A 20,677-nucleotide genomic window follows, 5' to 3' on the forward strand; every position below is an offset into this window, starting at 1 on the left:
AGGGTGTTACATATTTACTTTCAAAACAGCAAATATTGCCAAAAGGCAGATATGACTAATTGTTATGGCCAAACATTCAAACTCATTGTCCGAAGTACTTCCACTGATCACTGATATATCGGTATCAACATAAAAGTTGTTTGATAAGAATTGATATGAAAATAGTTATATAAAGATCCTTTCAATTTATGACCATTTCCACCTTTGAAAAAAGATCTGTAGATAAACATGCTCTAGTTGAGATACAGTGTATGGAAAGGGGATGTTAAACAAAAACAATTAAGATTGATAGATCTTAATAAAGAACTGAAAAATCTTGAGACACAACATAAAAGAGAACAAAAACCAGAAATACTAACTAAAATAAAAGCAGTTAGAAACGAAATAAGTCTAATATATACACAGGAAATTAAAAAAAAGATAATATTCACAAGACAAACTTATTATGAGTCTGGAGCAAAATCACTTAAAATCCTGGCAAGAAAACTGCAAAAGCAACGAGCAGACAACGCGATATACAAAATAAGGGATATAGACTCTAAAACTATACAGTACAAACAAGAAGAAATACAAAGAACTTTCAGAAAATACTACAAGCGCCTGTATACACAACCCCAATTAGAAGGTGATCAGCAAATTGATGACCTTTTAAAATCTCTCAATTTACCATCTATATCACAAGAACAAAACGAAATATTAACAGCCCCTATAACTGAGACAGAGCTAAATAAGGCCATCTCCACCTTAAAATCAAACAAATCACCTGGCCCGGATGGCTACTCCTCAGAGTGGTACAAGACATTTAAAGCTGAGCTAGTGCCAATCCTTCTCCGAGCTTGTAATATGACATTAACAGATGCTAAAATGCCCCCATCTTGGAATGAGGCGATGATTTCCGTTATCCCTAAGGAGGGAAAAAATAAATTAGAGTGTAGTTCATACAGACCCATCTCGGTGTTGAATGTTGACTATAAACTTTATGCAACCGTCCTCGCCAGAAGACTGGACAAAGTTCTTCCTCAGCTTATACACAACGATCAGACCGGATTTATTTCACAAAGATAACATTAGGCGATCATTACACGTATTACATCATATCCAAAAGAATAATATTGAAGCCTGTTTAGTTAGTATAGACTCGGTAAGCTGGCCTTTCCTATACAAAGTTTTAGAAAGATTTGGCTTGGACAACATTTTTATTAGAGGGATCCGTACATTATATAACAAACCATCGGCTCGGATAAAAATAAATGGATACCTTTCTGATACCATTACACTGGAACGGGGCTCGAGACAGGGATGTCCAATTTCACCCCTGTTATTTGCACTTTATATAGAGCCCCTAGCCTTGTGGATAAGACAGACTCAGAATATTAAAAGGGATCTGCATTAACGGAGAAGACCACAAGGTGGCGCTACACGCCGATGACGTATTGGTTTATTTAAGTAACCCTCCTAATTCACTCCCCAAACTAATGACCGTCCTAGAAAAATTTGGTAATTACTCAGGATATAAATTAAATATACAAAAGACACAAATTTTGACCATTAACTATCAACCCACAAAGCAACTTAGAGAGAAATTTCATATTAACTGGGATCAAAAGTCGTTAAAATATCTCGGAATAAACTTGCCGAGAAGAATCCAAACACTGGCAGAGATAAATTATGGCCCCCTCTTAACGAAAATTAAAGACGATATACACAGATGGAACTCAATTTCTTTTCTTAGTCTTAGTCACAGAATTGATTCTGTAAGAATGAATATTCTCCCACGATATCTCTACTTATTTCAGGCACTCCCTGTAGAAATTTCCCCAAAACAATTTTCTGAACTGAATAAGATTATTTCCAGATTTATTTGGCAGGGTAAAAAACCCAGGGTTAGATTTAAGACTTTACAACTTCCAAAAGAGCGAGGGGGAATGTCATTACCTAATTTTAAAGATTATTTTTATGCAGCTCAGATTAGACCCCTAATTAATTTGTGTAACCCATCCTTTCAAGCTAGATGGAAAGATATAGAACTCTCAAGTCGAGTTGATCCTCCAATACAAGCAGCACTACCTCACAAACATCTGGGAGGACTTGTAGATAAGGTACAGAACCCATGGATCAAAGTGCAGTTAAAAATCTGGAATATGATAAAAGATGAGTACAAATTAAGTAACAAGTTACAAATAATCCAATGGTGTGCTTACGATCCGGAGTTTAAGGCTAACGCAATAGATAAGGGATTTAAATCATGGATTACGAAAGGGGTAACGACATACTAGTCTCTTACCGAAAAGGGACAATTTAAAAGCTTTGATAGGTTGAAGGAAGACTGTGACCTGGACAGAACTGATTTTTTTAGGTTCCTACAGGTACGTAGTCGTTTTGAACATATCAGAAAGGAAACTGACCTTAATGACCCCATATCAAAATTTTTTATTGATGCTTATCAAAGAAAATCAAACAAGGGTGTCATCTCTTCAGAATTTATAAAGGCCTATTGTCTAAAAAGTCCCACAATACAGATTATGTTAGGAAAAAATGGGAGAGAGAGGCACATTTTGCTGGAGGGGAAGCTACGTGTTGGAGGCAATGTGGACACCGGGAAGCCAATCACTGGCATATCTTTTGGGAATGCCCAGTGGCTAAATTCTTTTGGGCAGAGCTTCATGAAGTATTAAGTGGTCTATTTAACACTAATCTACCTATGCAATTTTCCACATTATTTTTAGGAAATTTTGACTTACAGGTCAGGAAAGCTGATGAATATTTATTTGATATTTTGATAACCGCTGGTAAAAAAGCACTTACAAGACGTTGGTTACTCCCCGATCCACCCACAATACAGGAGTGGATAAGTATTGTAAATGACATTTACCTTATGGAAAGGATTACCTTCTCCCTCCGCCTTCAAAAAATCATATTTACTAAAAGGTGGGCCAAGTGGGTTAAATATGCCGGTCTTGAACAGACAGAAGTACGGAATGGGTGACCTTGCAATGCTGTTATTTATTTTATTTTATTTGAATGTTTTGTTGGACCTAAGCACTCATACTTTACTTCAAATCTCCCTGGTAGACATTTCTTTATTTGCTTTTTTATGTAGGTCTATCTTTCCCAGTCTGTTCAAAGTTTTCAGATGTAATTCATTTAACTTTGTGTATTTTGTTTATCGTTTTGTACACAAAAAAAAATAAATAAATAATAATTGTGTGTGGCATAAGTAACATTGTATGTTCCATGATAGTAACTACTGTATTGTAATGCTCTCACAAAATAAAAATAAAAAATGTCAAAAAAAAAGAAAGGGGATGTTAAATATTTCTGTTGGCTGCTTACCAAAGCAATACTTCCCTTTGCTGTTGCCCTCATATCTCTCCCCTTTGTCTGTTGCCTCTTTGAAAAAGTATATGTAGCGCTTTCTAAGTATCCTTGCTTTAAGATACAGCACTAAGGGTTCTTTCACTTTATTATGTCTGATACTATTAACTGTACTGCTGCTTTAATTGTTATGACCTGTAACCCAGCTTACCTGACGAACTCCTCAGATACAATGAACTGAATATGACACCGGATGTAAGTGTTTTTACACGTCGCACCTCTGCTTCTAAACAACCTTTTTTAAGCTTTTAAACACTATTTATTAGTTTTTAACCACTATTTATTAACTTGACACAAAGAGAATCATGAATTAAAATGAAAGAATTATTTATTCACAGACTCAAAATATTTATGTAATGGTAAAATAAGGTTACTTAATAAACACAAATGGTACTCTCTTTTAGAGTATTAATAACCCAAGTTAAAGTATTTCAGGAAAATCAAATAGCTGCCCTTTAATCTCAGTATTAAAGTGAAACTCTCGCCAAAAAGCAACCGAGGCTTTATTTATGATTGGGTATGAGTCAAACCTTCACGTACAAGCACACTCATGACCAAAGAGGCACTTTTAAGATTTACCGTAGTTTCGTTTTGGGGCAAGCTCATTTTGAACGGGAGTACATAGGGCATACCACGACGGCATCAAAATGTCTATTTTTAGACCACTAAGAAGGCTCCACACATCATGAAACTTTACTGGTAGCATCACCAGGGTCTCTACTCATGACACGAGCAGTAAGAACATTGTTTGTGTACACAAAGTGTGTGAAAAAGACGGTTTTGAACTACTTACGCTTAGCTACTGGGACTCCGGCGCGCCGCCGCCATTCCAGGCAAAAAGTGTCGATCTCCGAGTGCGGCCATCATGACGGAGAGTAACGGTGGGACGCTCCTCGGGCTTATTTCCAGATGAATTCGCGGATAATTCGTTGTTCTGTCGTTAGTCAAAAGCAACACTGACGTCCATGTTGTTGCGTCCCACCGTTACTCTCCGTCATGATGGCCGCACTCGGAGATCGACACTTTTTGCCTGGAATGGCGGCGGCGCGCCGGAGTCCCAGTAGCTAAGCGTAAGTAGTTCAAAACCGTCTTTTTCACACACTTTGTGTACATAAACAATGTTCTTACTGCTCGTGTCATGAGTAGAGACCCTGGTGATGCTACCAGTAAAGTTTCATGATGTGTGGAGCCTTCTTAGTGGTCTAAAAATAGACATTTTGATGCCGTCGTGGTATGCCCCATGTACTCCCGTTCAAAATGAGCTTGCCCCAAAACGAAACTACGGTAAATCTTAAAAGTGCCTCTTTGGTCATGAGTGTGCTTGTACGTGAAGGTTTGACTCATACCCAATCATAAATAAAGCCTCGGTTGCTTTTTGGCGAGAGTTTCACTTTAAGTAAGAAACCAAAAATCAGGCAAGTGCCCTTTAAACCTCACCAAGGCAATGTTATCACACTGTAAATTGCACAGAATCTCTCCAATAATGCTCAACCCTGAATACCTGGAACACAAAATATTACGTTTCAAATTTAGTGTGGGCCCACATAAAAATATTAATACGACGTCTGTTGAGGGAGAAACTGCAGGTCTCCCTTAACCACCACAGCTCACACGAGTTGGTCCGATCCCGCTGCGCACTGTCTTTGACTCTGTCCGAGCGTCAGTCCCTCCATGAAGCACTCGCACAAGATTAGCATTTGTGCTATCCCTTAGCAGTCTGGAGAGTTGCACATTAACTCCGTAGCTCACAGTCTTTCGACAAAATGTATATCAATTAACTCTTCACTTGACGTAAGAGTAAGATTACACTCTCTCATTACAAAGACACTCTAACTTAGCGAACTTAGCTGCAGACTAATAGCTATGGTGAGGAAAAAAACACACAGCGGCCATGCTTCAGAGCACACCTCGATCTTCCCCCTTCTCTTGTCCCGCCCACTGCCCAATCCCCACTGAGGAAACCTGACGTCTCTACTCACTGACCAATAGCAGCAGGGCTCACAATTACCAACACAAACAAGATAGATTGATATTCCTCTAGTTGAAGGAACTACTTTTCACACAAACTATGACATGGTTTAAGTTTTAAAGGAACATTACAAACTATTTTAATGCTGGGATTTATTCCCTGGCTACATATATAAACGTAGCGTACAAACAATATCAAATAACAGTTTGCCTACATTAGAAACATTGTAAAGCTCCACATTTAAGGGAGAGCAATAGTAAATACCTATTAAAGCTAGGACTAGCAAGGATTTTTATCTATCTTATTAAACATTACTAGTGGGGCTGGGCAATATATCAATATATGATTATTGTGATATGAGACTATATATCATATTAGATTTTGGATATTGTTATATGATGATATGGCATAAGTTTTGCTGCATTACAATAAAGTGATGTCATTTTCTAAACTTACCAGACTGTTCTACTATAAAACAATATTGTGAGATTTCATTCTGTTGCCCAGTCCTAGCATTAATGAAGTAGGAGCTTTTGAGGAGATTTCATACTATTGAGATATATATTGTGTATCACTATTGTTCGGAGTAATAGGGGGTTACAATTCCTCTTTTTCTTTCTTCCTTTGTGAAATATTGTGACATTATTTTAAGGCAGTATTGCCCAGCCTTAACTACCATGAGCCTTCATTGTAATTTTACAGTATAAGGCAATAATGTAAATTTGCCAGCAATGCAAATATGTGCAAAAGGATCCTTGTTTAATGTCACAGCCTGCTTACTGCCTACATTATTATTACAATGATAACCACTAATGCCATAAAAGCACAAATCAGACCACAAAAGAAGAACATTCTTTTCTAAAAATGAGTCTGTTTTGTTACAACATGCACTACAGGATGGCAGAAAGTCTACTTTCCAGCTGGATAGTTATCTACAAATATGCTTTGTTAGCCTCACATAGATATCTTGTGTAGCGCTCAATCTCTCTCCTATGAACCCGCATTCGCTGCGGTCTTTTTTTCTTTAACACCCTTGCGCAATATTATGTGGTGTACATATCTAGCCTGGAAACTGTAACGTTAGGATTAAGCTTCAAGAAGTCATGGGAGTTGACCAGCAGAAACACAACACAGAAACATGTCATGCAGGTAAATGAAATGCAGCAGAAAGTTTTAGCATCTACATGTCAGCTTCACTCAAATGCTCCACCACTCTCTCACAAACCCACAGCACCGTGCGTTCACCAGCAGTGTGTGACTGCAGCAGGAGGCAACAAAGTACGAACCCCTGGTCACCGAAGTTACTGTATTGCTGTAACAACACTATTTTATCTGATGTAACTGGAGTGCTGGGTTTAAAAATATTTACCTTAATATTTCAATTTAAATGTATCTTCATTTGAATTATCCAGATATTGATTTCCCGAGATCAATCTCTTAATATATTCCTTTTCCCACGAAGGTTCGAAATTAACACCTGCCAAGCAGAAATGACAGATCTGGTGCATTAAGTTGCACCCCCTAAAGTCTGAAATCTACTTTCCTGGAGGCCAATAGGGACTTCATGGTGCCTACATCTGTCATTACTTTCTTATTCTTTGACCAGAGCATCTTTAATAATTGATGCTTAAGTCATAAGAATATCCCATAAATTTCTCCATAGGCAGATTTTAACCGCAAATCTCTGAAAGCATTTAATTACATTTTTATTGTAAACATTGATATCGTTAAAAGTATAAGCAAAAACTGGTATTGTAACTGACCAAGCCAAATCAATATTGAATTGGATCAAACTTGAAATCAAAATCAAATCGATCAGTGATGATAAGCTCTACTTAACAGCAATAATTTGCTGGAATAATAACGTTGATAATGAAATATTCTGATAATATATATTGAATCATTTGGTCCAGAGGAGTTATTAGGCCAAAGAGAACAAACCACTTGCTTCTCCAGTGTTTCCAACAGGATTTCGTGAGACTATCATTGGTGGACATGGACCCTCTATGGGGGCATCAGTCCTCACACTGCACGTTGCACGTGTACAATTGGGGTGCCATGGGGTTGCAATGGGGTTATCTTTCTGAGCAGCGGTTTAGTAACACCGCTGCCCGTTTGCATTTATCAAACATAATAAATATTGTGAGTTGTATTTCAATCTCATGTGTTTGAGGCACAGAGTCACAGAACAGTGCTGGAAGTGGATGGTAAATTAAACACAGACTAATACCCCTTTTCCACTTGTCAAAAATCCCACTTAAACCCGCTAAGATCAGGCTTTTGTGTTCAATGGGAAAGTGTACACTCTGCATTTACACCCAGGTCAATTGACTCTGCAGTAGACATGGGCTTTGATCTAAACGTAAGACCCGGGAGAACACGCAAAGTGATGACGCGTTATCAACATCTGGTGGTGGCGCATAAATAAGGAAGGAATTTGGGATGCAGTCTATTAAGGACGTTTTATTACTGGAGACAGTGTTGGAGGTGGAGCCCCGTTCATTCCTATTGACAGTGGTGTTTTGAAACCAAGAAAGCTCAACTTCCTGACTGTGAAAATACCTGGATCACCGACCGAGCCGGCTAACTTCTGGTTTAGCGACCCCGGCTAACTTGAAGGGGATAAAATAATTTAATTGTGCGGCTTTTCTAGACTTTCTAAATGTTACTGGACTGAATGGCTCAAATAATGACAGTGGAACAAGACATTTCGTGTGGGTTGTGATGCTCAAAATAATTTATCAACTGTTTTACAGACGCTTCTTTCACAATGGGTCTACTGTTGTTTTCTTTTCTGTTACAACTGTTTCCGGCACATTCGTAACGTGAAACATGACGTCAGTGACGTACAACGTAACACTTCAGATAAAAATCACAAATGGGCTGCCTTGGAAATGGGAATGGGGTCAATAGTCGATTTTTGGTGGGTCAACCTGTGTTTAAAAAAACCTAATTTTGGTGGAAAAGCGGTAAGAGAGATATAGGTTATGTATGCACAGCAACTTAACATTACTGTTATTAGAGACCACACTTTTACCTGACAGCTGTTCCTGTAAGTGTTTCTTATCATTATGTTTTTTTCTTTCCATGACCATAAGATATAGCTAATCACTGGCACCGCTTTAATACTAGGGGGAGACAGTGTAATTGTGTGTGGGAGAGAGAGAGCATGTGTGCTGGTACAGCAGGGGGCGGGGGGGTCGACTGACTGCAAGTGAGAGACGCTTTGCAGAAGCTACGGCACAAAACGCTACAGATCTTCGGTGCTATCATGGGATGAAACATTTTTTTGGATCAATATGAGACTAATTAGACTATGTCGGGCCACCGGACTCTCATTAATTAATGGGCAACACAGCACTTTAGTCACTACGATTGAATCTGTCCTTGTTTGAACGGAAACTGATCCTCCATCTTCATGTCATGTAGAGGCTCTTTGGCACAGTCACAGTACTGTAATCCTCCTCTTTCTCTACAAACACAAACGCACTGGAGCATTAAGTTCTCAGTTGACAAAGCTGTTAACCTCTACTCATAATTCATATGAGTTCATTAGTCAAAGAACACACTTACATACTCACTTACTGGCCTGTTATATTGTGAAAGTGTGAAAGCCCACGTAATCAACTGAACTTAAAACTAAAGGTCACAGAATGCTGTTGGCTAAATCCTTTCCTTAATGTTGTCCCTGATCCATCGCAGCTGGAATGTGTGTTCCTCCCTTCCTCATCTGGACAGCCATCAGGCCAACAAGTATACTTTCAGCAGTCACTTTAGCAGAGGAAGTCCACTTTTTGTTCACTGATTTCATAACTAGAATTTTAATGACGTGCTGTAGGTGCTTTGTCCCACAGCTGAACTTTTTGTTTTTAAATGCAATGTGAAAATTGAACTGAAGGACTGGATTCAACTAACGGAGGGAAAATGACTGATCACTAAGGAAATTAATTTGACTCCATGTCCTGACGTCGAAAAAATATTAATGATCTATCTTGGGTAGAGCACAATACAGGAAAGTTGCCAACAAAGCTGCTCATGTTTCAATCTGATCTTTTCACAATGTGCAGATTTATTTAAAGGTGATATTATCAGCATCCATTAAGGTGTGACAGTTTGTGGACTCCGGTGTTAGCAGGCCACGGCAGCTAGCAAAGTACACAAATGAAATGGTGCCATAAATGTTATTAGTGAGTCATGCTTTGTTCCTGCTCACAGCACACAATATGAGCAAATTCTGTAAACACTTATATTTCAGTGTAAATCAAGTCTAACTTTAAGGAATAAGCATGAATATACTCATCTATTAGAATCCTTAATGTGGAGTTGACATGCTTTGTATATGAACATTAAATACTTGGAAAACTCTTGCCATGCACAACATTTTGTATAGTTTAGCACCACATGCAGCATAATTGTATGTGGTATTGTATAAAATAGGATGGAAATAGAATGGAAGTTAAATGTGAAATAAATGATTTGATTTGATTGGTTTTTAGAGGTGTGTTTTTATCCTCAAGTGACTTCTTAGAAAGAACTATTCATGTGTTGTCAGAAAAGTCATCTGGGACTGCATGTAGGATTTTGTCAGCAATAGAATGACAACAGGAAACTGGTCATTGCTCTGAGCACAGTTAGCAAAGAGTTTTTCATTTTCTCATCACAAAGACAAAAAAATATAATTTTATTCTTTTCCGCTACTATGACATAATACACTTAACTTTAGATGAATCTGAACTGCTCAGGAGAGTCTTAAAAGTCAACACGGTCTGAAGAACACATGCTCTTAAACTAATGGAAACAGAGTGAAAAGAATCTGACTGCTCAAGTGTTGAGGATGTCATCACAACAACATGTATAAGTCCTGCATGTTCCAGGACTTGTACCTGCTTGTACAAGTAGTGAAAATATTCAGGCATGATCATAACAACATGATGACAACGTCACACAAGGCGTGCCTCCCGCTCCCTGGGTCTAAGTGTAGGTTGGTAATAACTGAGTAAGAAAGGGCAGAATGTTTAAATAGACACACACTTCCTGCATGGCCTACGTACCTCTGAGGGGATGTCCCAGACGAGCCTCTGGGGCATGGGTAGCGTGCGGTCCACGTCACCTTTACAATGTCCGTCCTCAGTGTAGCCCAGCTGGAAGGCATCAGTGGCCAGGGTATACTGGAGAAGGGGAGATGTATGCTAAATTCATTTTCAGATACTAAATAATATACAGTCCAACTAGAAATTGAGATTACTACTCTATCCATCTCTTGCTTGTTTTTAATTTGATACAGAGATCCCAAAGGGTCATGGTGGAACTTTTAATATCAACTATTTTTGTGTTCCCTCTGATCTGTTGACTCTCTTACTGTAGCATAAAGCATGGGTGTGTTGAATAGTATTTATTATGTATTTAACACAATAACATAATTAGCCAAAGCTAGTTAACCCAATTACTGTGACCAGCTGCTGCTGTTGCTGGGAGCGTGAGAGGCTGTAGCTCTGATGATGATTATGTTTTTTAATGACATCTGTACTTGAATGTCTTCCTTTTATAACTATATAGCATAGAAAATACAGATCCTTAGTACTTGTACTAAACCTGAACTAATTCATTTGTCCGTTTATGACACCACAGTAAAGAACTTAATGATGTGACATTGACTTTGTCTTTCAAGTCAGCTGTCAGATGTTCTCCATAGAGGAAGTCCAATAGTAGGGTCAACTGTTTAATTGGTGAAACAAAAGCCAACAAATACAAACACACACCTCCCAAAGGTGAGCCACTGTCGGTGCATCAGCCCAGGAATGCTCTGCATTCAGTCCACTCTTCCCATTCTTGTAGATCACAATGGAGAAGGATTTATCAAACCATCTGAGGGGTCAGAGAGAAATAGTGAAAACAGCTATGAATTAAAGAGATATGAATAATCAAAGGTTTGACTTATATATTCAAACACTCTTCTCTTTGAAATTAAAAATGTGCAAGTAAATTAATGCAAATTTAAGCCGAGAAGAACTACTCTTTCATGTTTTTTCATGTTGTAATTAAAAATGATTATAATGTAACACTGCTACAAACACAGAGGGGATAAGCTGTGCTTCCTATAGGCAGAGTAGGAGGATCAGGCCTTGCGAGTATCAGCTACAGTTTATTCCAACAATGGATTTTTTGAACATGACTAAGAGTCTACACCAGTGCTAGTGAGACTGTACTACAGCTCAACAATGCTAACATGCGCACAATGAGCAAAAGGTTTCACTTCATCTTCATCTTTATCTTCCTGCCTCTGTCCTGTCCACAACTCATCACTCATGTTTAAGAGGAATCCTGCTGTGATTGCAACAGGGATGATTCTGCGAATGTCGCTGTGCTTTACAGGTTCTCAAGATTGAGTAAAATAATTCTTTGTCATGGTCTGGGATGATTTTAAGAACCTTCTGTTAGTACAACTTTAGAAAAGGTACACTGTCTGTCTGCTGGCACTTTAATTCAGCTTAAAGATTGATTTTATTTACTAAAGTTACTCAAGGCATACAAAGGAGTTGTACTTCAATTACTAAGAAATCCAGAGTATTTAAAAAACAAAGTATCATAGGGTGTTTCACAGTTTTGGAGACTGACAATGTATGAATTCAAGCAGCTAAAAAGCACAGAGTTTAGTACGAGATAAAAAATCTCTGTTTGAGATCCCCCACTTTGTTCCTCAATCTAATTTAAACTAATCGAATTTCTTTCCTCTGCGTCCTCCTCACCTATCGTAACATTTCCCATGGAGCAGGGACTTGGCGTAGCGGTCCAAGTTTCCTGCCGGGTCCTCTCCCCTCATGCCTTGCTCTTCATCGTCCAAGGTTATGAAGAAGGCTGCCCTCTCGATGGCATCCAGTGATCGTTTGTTGATGCCGGAGCTGAAGTACTGCTTCCTCATCCGAGACCAAGGCATCCTGGGAGAAGGTGACACATTTGTGATTAATCACAAATGCTCATGAAAAAGAAAAGAGCACAGGCAGTGGAAAGAGTCCAAAGAGCACAGAAAGTTCATGACAGAGGAAACTGCAGATGTCCAATTATGATAAAGACACATTTAAATCAGAGAACAAGATGTATTTGGTGATACTTGCTACACACTGTACAACACTGTATCCTCCCTCTGTCATATTCTCATAAATTATGTTTCTAGAATTTTAAGGACAATCTACGAGGACTGGAAGTGTTGATAAAGTATAATAAATGTTTTAAGCTACTGGAGTCATGAATGTCAAAAAACATTCAAGGAAAAAAGAGACACTTAGCATAGCACACTTTTAAACACACATTGCATTGAAACTCTTGGACAGAAACCATGTTAAGATTGTACATTATTAGAAAAGCCAGCTGCATGACCCAATGTCTAAAAGTCAGTCAGCTGGTCAAATCACCACTAGGTCAAGAATGAAATATCTTAATAATTATTGTCATGTAATTTTGTACAGACATTCATGATCCCCAGACGATAAATCCTTAACTTTCGTTATCCCCTAACTTTTGGAAATGGGTTTTCAAATTCAATCAACAAATCTAGGAGCAGTATTAGCGAGCCCCCTGCCAACTTCTGCGCATCCGGTGCATGTCCAAAGGAAAGAAAAAACCAAAGACAAACAACTGTCTCATATGAAGGTAGTTACAACAGTGTATTTGAGAAGACAGTTAACTCATCAATAATGAACTGAACGGAACTAATAACATTGTGAAGATCCTTGATTGATTTGCTTGGAAAGACAGTATACTAGGGACTGATTTTAAACCTGAACTTTATACAAACTGCTTTTGTCTGATTAACAAGTTAAATGGATGGTTCAGGTGTTTTGATGTGGCGTTGTAAGAGGTACCTATCCCTAGTCAGGGACTTGACTAGGTATAAGTACCTGATACTACCCCACATCAGAAGACTTTAAGCACTGACATTTTAAAATTGATTGCTAACGTTTAAAAAACAAAAGTGCTGTGATTCATATTTGGCAATACACAAAGTTAAAATTTTTATTTCTAGCCGTCATTTTTTTGGTCTGTTTTTAGTTAGATCTGTGGCAGCTTTTCACTGATCATTGAATATGACTTAACTCTGAACTTCTGAAAATTTTTTTCAGATATGGTCTGCATATCTTTTTCCTCTTCAAGATATGCAGACCATCAAAGCAACAGGAGGTGGGCCACAGGATGTGGTAAATGTTTGTAACTGTGCTGTGTGTCACTGTTTTTTCTCTGAGAATGCAGGCAAACCTTTCAACTGCTCTCTTATCTGTGCTGTCCATTAGCACAAAGGCACACACAAAGACCAAAACACACACATAATTACACACCCTCATTTCCTGGTCCTAGTCATTGTTCTGCTCAGTTCATGTGCTTTTCTTCTCCTCTCACGTATTTCCTACATCATAATTAACTTTGATAGTGTGAATATCAACTTGCACTGATTTAAATACAGCTTGTGGCAGCTAGTCCATGGCAGCAAAATATTCTTTCCTCTATTTCCAAGTGATGCCAAGAGATGGCTTCTGAAATCTACAACTTCCAGCTTTTATCAAGTCATAAGCTCCAACCCTGTCTTGCCTTTGTTCTAATCTCAGATTAAAACAAAGAAGCATGAAGAGCACTAATGTTTTTTGTCATGTACAGTGCAACTGTAGTCAGTGAGATAGGCTTCCATTACTGTAATTTGCTTTTGTGTAATGTGATCTGAAATACAGTGGTGATGGAGATCAGAGACAGTAATGTACAAGTGGAGCCAAAACAACATCCAAACATCATCAAGAGGTCATATTACACCAAAGGGCGTTACTGTCTCCCACTGAAAAAAGCTGCTCCTGCACTGCCTGAAACGGCTGGTTTGGAGTCGAGCCTTTACTTCCGTAACTGATGTGCGTCACTATGTAACAGCCGTTATATAAATATATAATTTAACACTCCAGTCAGTCAGCAGACATACAGTTGCTACTGCTTTAGCAGCGTTATTTTGGATCACACTATCTTCCTCGGCATGACCTGCCCTACTCTGCCACTGATTAGCTACATCCTGCCCATTAAGTAATGCGCATGTGCAACTCTTATGAAGGATTGAACAGAGGCGAGATGTTCCACTCTGTAGCTAAAACGTAGCATTCCAGACACAGATTGAGAAGGGATGCTGCAAAAATGCATCATGTGTTTTTTTTGAAAATGAAAGTATGTAAACCTATTCTTCTAGGACCCCCAAATTAAAGTATAAGCCTGAAAAGTAGCATAATATGACCTCTTGAAAACACTCAAGGGTCAGTCGTGCTGCAAGTCACAGTGAAGAATGCAAAACTAAACTAAGACTTCTGAATGCCTTCCTGTGATTGTCATAGTTTACTCCACTGGCAAAGTACAAAACTATGCTGTAAACCCCTGACCTTGTTTCTATGTTACTGATTAGGGGATTAGATTTATGCAAACATGAATTACAATATCAGCTGTGTGCAATCACATGTAAACAGAATACTGAGCCATTAGGCAGGTGAGGTGCGTCCACTCTGGTGTAGAGGTGTGCATCTTCACTGCCCCCACGATTCGATTACGATTCAACAGTCTACGATGCGATTCGATTCGATTATACGATGCATCTTGATGCATCTTCTTGATGCATCTTGATGCATTATATCCTCAATTTTCTATATTACCACACATGGCTTTTTCATCAATTAACACAAACAGTCAGATAAATATGAACTCTTTATTTTGAAAGGTGCTTTTAAATGTCACATGTTTTGTTACATTAAGTTGTAAAGACAAATAGAGAGAGAGCTTCTCTTAGCTACTATGTTACTATGGTTCCTGCAGTGGAGAAAACCCTCTCAGCAGCCACGCTTGTGCCTGGTATGCACAGATAGTGCTTCGCCAGCCTGGAGAGGAGCGGGAATATTACCTCATTGTCACGCCACCATTTCAAGGGCTTCCCCTTGAGAGAGAGTGATGGGGCTTTGCAATTCCTCTCCATTTCTTCCTCAGCCCTGGCATGGGCAGTCTTGGGTGGTGCTTTACCTTGCTCAAAGTTCTTGAAAGATTGTCCCAACAAACTCAAAAGGAGTGCAGAGGCCTTTCTCTTGGGAGCAGAGCGAGAGCAAGTGGGCATTTCGTTGTCCAACTCCTCCTCCACCACAGGCACGGTCAGCACATCATCTGAAGACAAAACAACGTGTTTATTAGGGATTTTAAAAGCACTATAATTTATTGATTACATGATATGATCCCTTTGTCATGTATGTTTCATAACACATCTATAGATGCATTATGAACGGTTAGTTCATCTAAAGCATTGCCAAAAACAAAAACACAACACAGAAATAGAATAGAATACATAGGCAAACTAAGCAGAAACAAACCTCCTTCTTCCATAGGTCCTGATCCTCCAGATGCATCGCCGTTTCTGTCCTGGCTGTCCTCTCATTCTGTGTTTGAATAAAATAAAGAATAGCAAACCAACAGTTAGCACTTTCTCAACCAATGGAACAGCTTGCAATCTCACAACTACTAGGTTAACTGATTTTCTCAGTCTTATTTATATAGTTTGTTTTAATTTGTATAAATTAGGTTTTACATGAAAGTTAAATTTACCTCCAAAGTTGCAGCTTCATCAGCCACTCTGCTGTAGACCTCCAGTCTCCCCTCCTCTGTGAGAAAATGTAGTCCCTTAAATCGAGGATCTAGGGCTGAGGCTGTATGCAGCATCTTCTTTTCTGCTTCACTGTTGTACCTTTTCTGCAGATCTGTTCTGATGGCATGCTTGACCTCTTGGATCATGCGTGTGTCTCCGGTGGTGTCTGACATCTCCTGGATTAGCTGAGCCTTTATTGGAGCAATGAGGCAGACAGTAGGATTTTTGTCTACTGACATCGGTAGTGTGACATCATTCATGGGCTTCAAGGCCTTCACAATGTCCTCTGCATTTGTCACCTCGGTTTCAGTCAGAGTAGCTAGGTCAGACTCTCAGCTTCTGATCTCAGGGGAGAGCAAAGTGGCGGTGATCGCTGGTTGTTGTTCCAAGAACCTCTGGGCCATTTCGTATGCGCTGTTCCACCTTGTGGGAACGTCAGTCTTCAGTTTCTGAGACTTCATGCGGAGAAGTTTTTGCTTTTCTTTTAGCTGGTGGCTGGCAGTAGCGCTGCGATGGAAGTAAGCGGTTATGCGTCAGATTCTGGCCATAAGCCTGGAGACTGGAGCCACATTAAGCGCTCGCTGGGATGCCAAGTTCAGAGTGTGGGCAAAGCACCTCACATGGGGGAAATTTCCAACTTGCGCAGCCACAATCATATTTGATGCATTGTCCGTCACTAGCACAACAGCTTTCTCTGTTAGCTGCCACTCCTTCACTACATCAGACAGAAGCTCAGCCAAATGAAAACCAGTGTGGCTTTCGAAAACGGCTCTGGTTTGCAGCACACGTGACGCAATGTCCCAGTCGTCGTTAAGGTAATGTGCCGTTACCGTTAGATAGGACTCAGTCGCCACAGAAGTCCATGAATCGCATGTGACTGCTACTCTGCAAGCTTCCCTCATCGAATTCATCACCTGGGCTTTTGTTTCTCTGTACAACGCCGGCACAACCGTGTCTGCAGTTGTTTGCCGGGATGGGATCTTGTACCACGGTTCCAGGGTCTTAACCAGCTGGCGAAACCCAGCGTTCTTGACGATGCTATAAGGCCTTAAGTCCTTCGCTATGAAAGCTCCTACACACCGAGTTATCCTCTGGGCTCTCTCGGACTTGGATGTCAACTTTCTCACGGACTCATCGATCTTTGGCTGGGCTGGGTCAGTAGTTTTCTTTCCGTTGTGACCAGAGGCTAACATTAGCTCAGCGTGCCATCGGCTAATGTGGTTCCTCATATTAGTGGTGTTACCGAAGTATTTGATTTTAGCGTGGCAAGTTTTACAAATAGCATGGGTCTTGTCCAGTTGTCGTTGCATCCCAGGAACTTCATAAAAACCGAAATGTTCCCAGATGTCCGCTTTTAAATTGTGTGGATTTTTTATTGTGCATCGGCTACCGCTACTGCCTTCCTCCGCCATGTTGGATGTTGGGTTTACTATGCTCGCGCGCATGTCCGTCCTTCACCCACAATGCAACTTGAACTTTACAACTTTATTGTCCGACAGAAACGGGAAACGCAACAACAATCGCCCATGTTTTATTTTGAATTGAAAAATCGATTATGTGACGTTACTGCATCGATACAGAATCGTCCTATTAAGCATCTCGATGCATCTTTGAATCGATTATTTTCTGCACCCCTACTCTGGTGTCACCCAGCGATCAGACAATCAGAGCCATGTGTAGCCTCCTGAACGACACATGTTTAAACACACGTCAAATCATTTTACATCCAATTCCCACATACTGCCACAACAATTAATTCAATTAATCTTCGTCTAAGTTTTGATTTTTAGCAGACTGTTCTACCGTATATGATATTTGTACTCTTGTAGTTCAGATCAGATTGAAAACATTGATAAGAATGGCTAGTTCGCAAGATTATACGCTAGCACAGGGCTGGTGCTGAACTGTTGCCGCTCATCTACTTTGCTTTGGCCAATTCTGTCGGACTTTGGTTCTTCTCACTCACATGCAAATAAAAGTGTTTGTGTGGTATGGTGAACAAAAGATCCTCTTTTTCACTCAAAACCTCAGATTCACAAACCAAACTGAAGGTTTGACCTTAAAAGCAGAAAAAAAAACGTTATTCTTCTTGAATGATCAAAATTGAAAAATACATTTGTTTTCCAGTTGTTGTTTAAAAAAATACTTATAATCTATATATATATATATATATATATATATACAGTACAGACCAAAAGTTTGGACACACCTTCTCATTCAAAGAGTTTTCTTTATTTTCATGACTATGAAAATTGTAGATTCACACTGAAGGCATCAGAACTATGAATTAACACAGGTGGAATTATATACTTAACAAAAAAGTGTGAAACAACTGAAAATATGTCTTATATTCTAGGTTCTTCAAAGTAGCCACCTTTTGCTTTGATTACTGCTTCGCACACTCTTGGCATTCTCTTGATGAGCTTCAAGAGGTAGTCACCTGAAACAGTCTTGAAGGAGTTCCCAGAGATGCTTAGCACTTGTTGGCCCTTTTGCCTTCACTCTGCGGTCCAGCTCACCCCAAACCATCTCGATTGGGTTCAGGTCCGGTGACTGTGGAGGCCAGGTCATCTGGCGCAGCACCCCATCACTCTCCTTCTTGGTCAAATAGCCCTTACACAGCCTGGAGGTGTGTTTGGGGTCATTGTCCTGTTGAAAAATAAATGATGGTCCAACTAAACGCAAACCGGATGGAATAGCATGCCGCTGCAAGATGCTGTGGTAGCCATGCTGGTTCAGTATGCCTTCAATTTTGAATAAATCCCCAACAGTGTCACCAGCAAAGCACCCCCACACCATCACACCTCCTCCTCCATGCTTCACGGTGGGAACCAGGCATGTAGAGTCCATCCGTTCACCTTTTCTGCGTCGCACAAAGACACGGTGGTTGGAACCAAAGATCTCAAATTTGGACTCATCAGACCAAAGCACAGATTTCCACTGGTCTAATGTCCATTCCTTGTGTTCTTTAGCCCAAACAAGTCTCTTCTGCTTGTTGCCTGTCCTTAGCAGTGGTTTCCTAGCAGCTATTCTACCATGAAGGCCTGATTCACACAGTCTCCTCTTAACAGTTGTTCTAGAGATGTGTCTGCTGCTAGAACTCTGTGTGGCATTGACCTGGTCTCTAATCTGAGCTGCTGTTAACCTGCGATTTCTGAGGCTGGTGACTCGGATGAACTTATCCTCCGCAGCAGAGGTGACTCTTGGTCTTCCTTTCCTGGGGCGGTCCTCATGTGAGCCAGTTTCTTTGTAGCGCTTGATGGTTTTTGCGACTGCACTTGGGGACACTTTCAAAGTTTTCCCAATTTTTCGGACTGACTGACCTTCATTTCTTAAAGTAATGATGGCCACTCGTTTTTCTTTACTTAGCTGCTTTTTTCTTGCCATAATACAAATTCTAACAGTCTATTCAGTAGGACTATCAGCTGTGTATCCACCTGACTTCTGCACAACACAACTGATGGTCCCAACCCCATTTATAAGGCAAGAAATCCCACTTATTAAACCAGACAGGGCACACCTGTGAAGTGAAAACCATTTCAGGTAACTACCTCTTGAAGCTCATCAAAAGAATGCAGAGTGTGTGCAAAGCAGTAATCAGAGCAAAAGGTGGCTACTTTGAAGAAACTAGAATATAAGGCGTATTTTCAGTTGTTTTACACTTTTTTGTTAAGTACATATTTCCACATGTGTTAATTCATAGTTTTGATGCCTTCAGTGTGAATCTACAATGTCAATAGTCATGAAAAGAAAGGAAACTCATTGAAAGAGAAGGTGTGTCCAAACTTTTGGTCTGTACTGTATATATATATATAATATATAAACTGCATATAGAGAGAGTAAGCAAGTTCAAATTTGTATTTGACTTTGGACCAATAATGTCACACTACTAAAGACAAGGTTAAAAAAAAAAAAAAAAAAGGTAAGTTCGTCAGTTAAGAAACACAATACAACTACATGTAACGAACAAAATCATTCCCATATGTAGCCCCATCCAATTGTTTCCTACCTGTCTCCAGCAGTGAGAGCTCCCAGTTTGTCCTCTCCAGGCTGCGAAGGTGAAGGGTCATCCAGGATCCTCTGGATCTGGTACTCGAGCTCCCTGGGGGACAGTAGTCGGCCTGCCCGGTACACCCACAGGCGGAAAAAGCACCCCTTGTGGTACACCGCCACAAACTCACTGTCCTGCCAGTGCTGGAGCACATCTGTGGAGTAAGAGAGGATTAAATTCCCTGGCTCAACAATCATTAACGTAAGCTTCTCGATTAATGACACATGTTATTATAGCCTGCCAATTCAGTCAGATGTCTGACTGCACTTTCCCATTCCCATTTGAGTTGTGCTATTTAGTGTAAGGGTGAAGCTAATTATGTGTTTGTGTTCATGTTACGACCCCAGAGGTCGTATGTCTCTCTGCTTAAATAACCCTCTGTTACCTGAGTGAGTGTGTGTGTGTGATTGGTTGCAGGTGTGTTTGAGTGATTGAAGGTTGTCCATGGAGCTGATTGGTTCCTGCCTCGAAGCCAGGAGTTTAAAGGCCGGCTCTTCCCAGTTCCTGTGGGCTCTCCTCTCTCAACCAGACTACCAGCATGTTTGTTTGTGTGTGAAATGTGTTTTTAAATAAAACCTTTAAAAATGCTTCGCTGCTGGTGGTGCTTGGGTGATGGGAAGAGGAGAGTCTCATTTTCATG

General features: G+C 39.9%; 1 protein-coding gene across 3 annotated transcripts in view; it reads right to left on the reverse strand.

Annotated features, from left to right (window-relative positions):
• Window positions 1–20,677, reverse strand: part of cpt1a2b (carnitine palmitoyltransferase 1A2b) — a 62,205-nt gene that overhangs the window by 20,383 nt on the left and 21,145 nt on the right. For all 3 annotated transcript variants that reach the window (XM_084372318.1, XM_084372317.1, XM_084372319.1), the window contains 4 exons: window positions 19,996–20,191; window positions 12,091–12,279; window positions 11,104–11,209; window positions 10,396–10,512 (listed from right to left, as the gene is read on the reverse strand). In XM_084372318.1, the coding sequence (XP_084228444.1) occupies window positions 10,396–10,512; window positions 11,104–11,209; window positions 12,091–12,279; window positions 19,996–20,191 (608 nt within the window). The remainder of the gene's footprint in view (window positions 1–10,395; window positions 10,513–11,103; window positions 11,210–12,090; window positions 12,280–19,995; window positions 20,192–20,677) is intronic.

This window comes from Pagrus pagrus (assembly GCF_965226575.1).
Source record: "Pagrus pagrus genome assembly, chromosome: 13".
NCBI classification, from domain to species: domain Eukaryota; kingdom Metazoa; phylum Chordata; class Actinopteri; order Spariformes; family Sparidae; genus Pagrus; species Pagrus pagrus.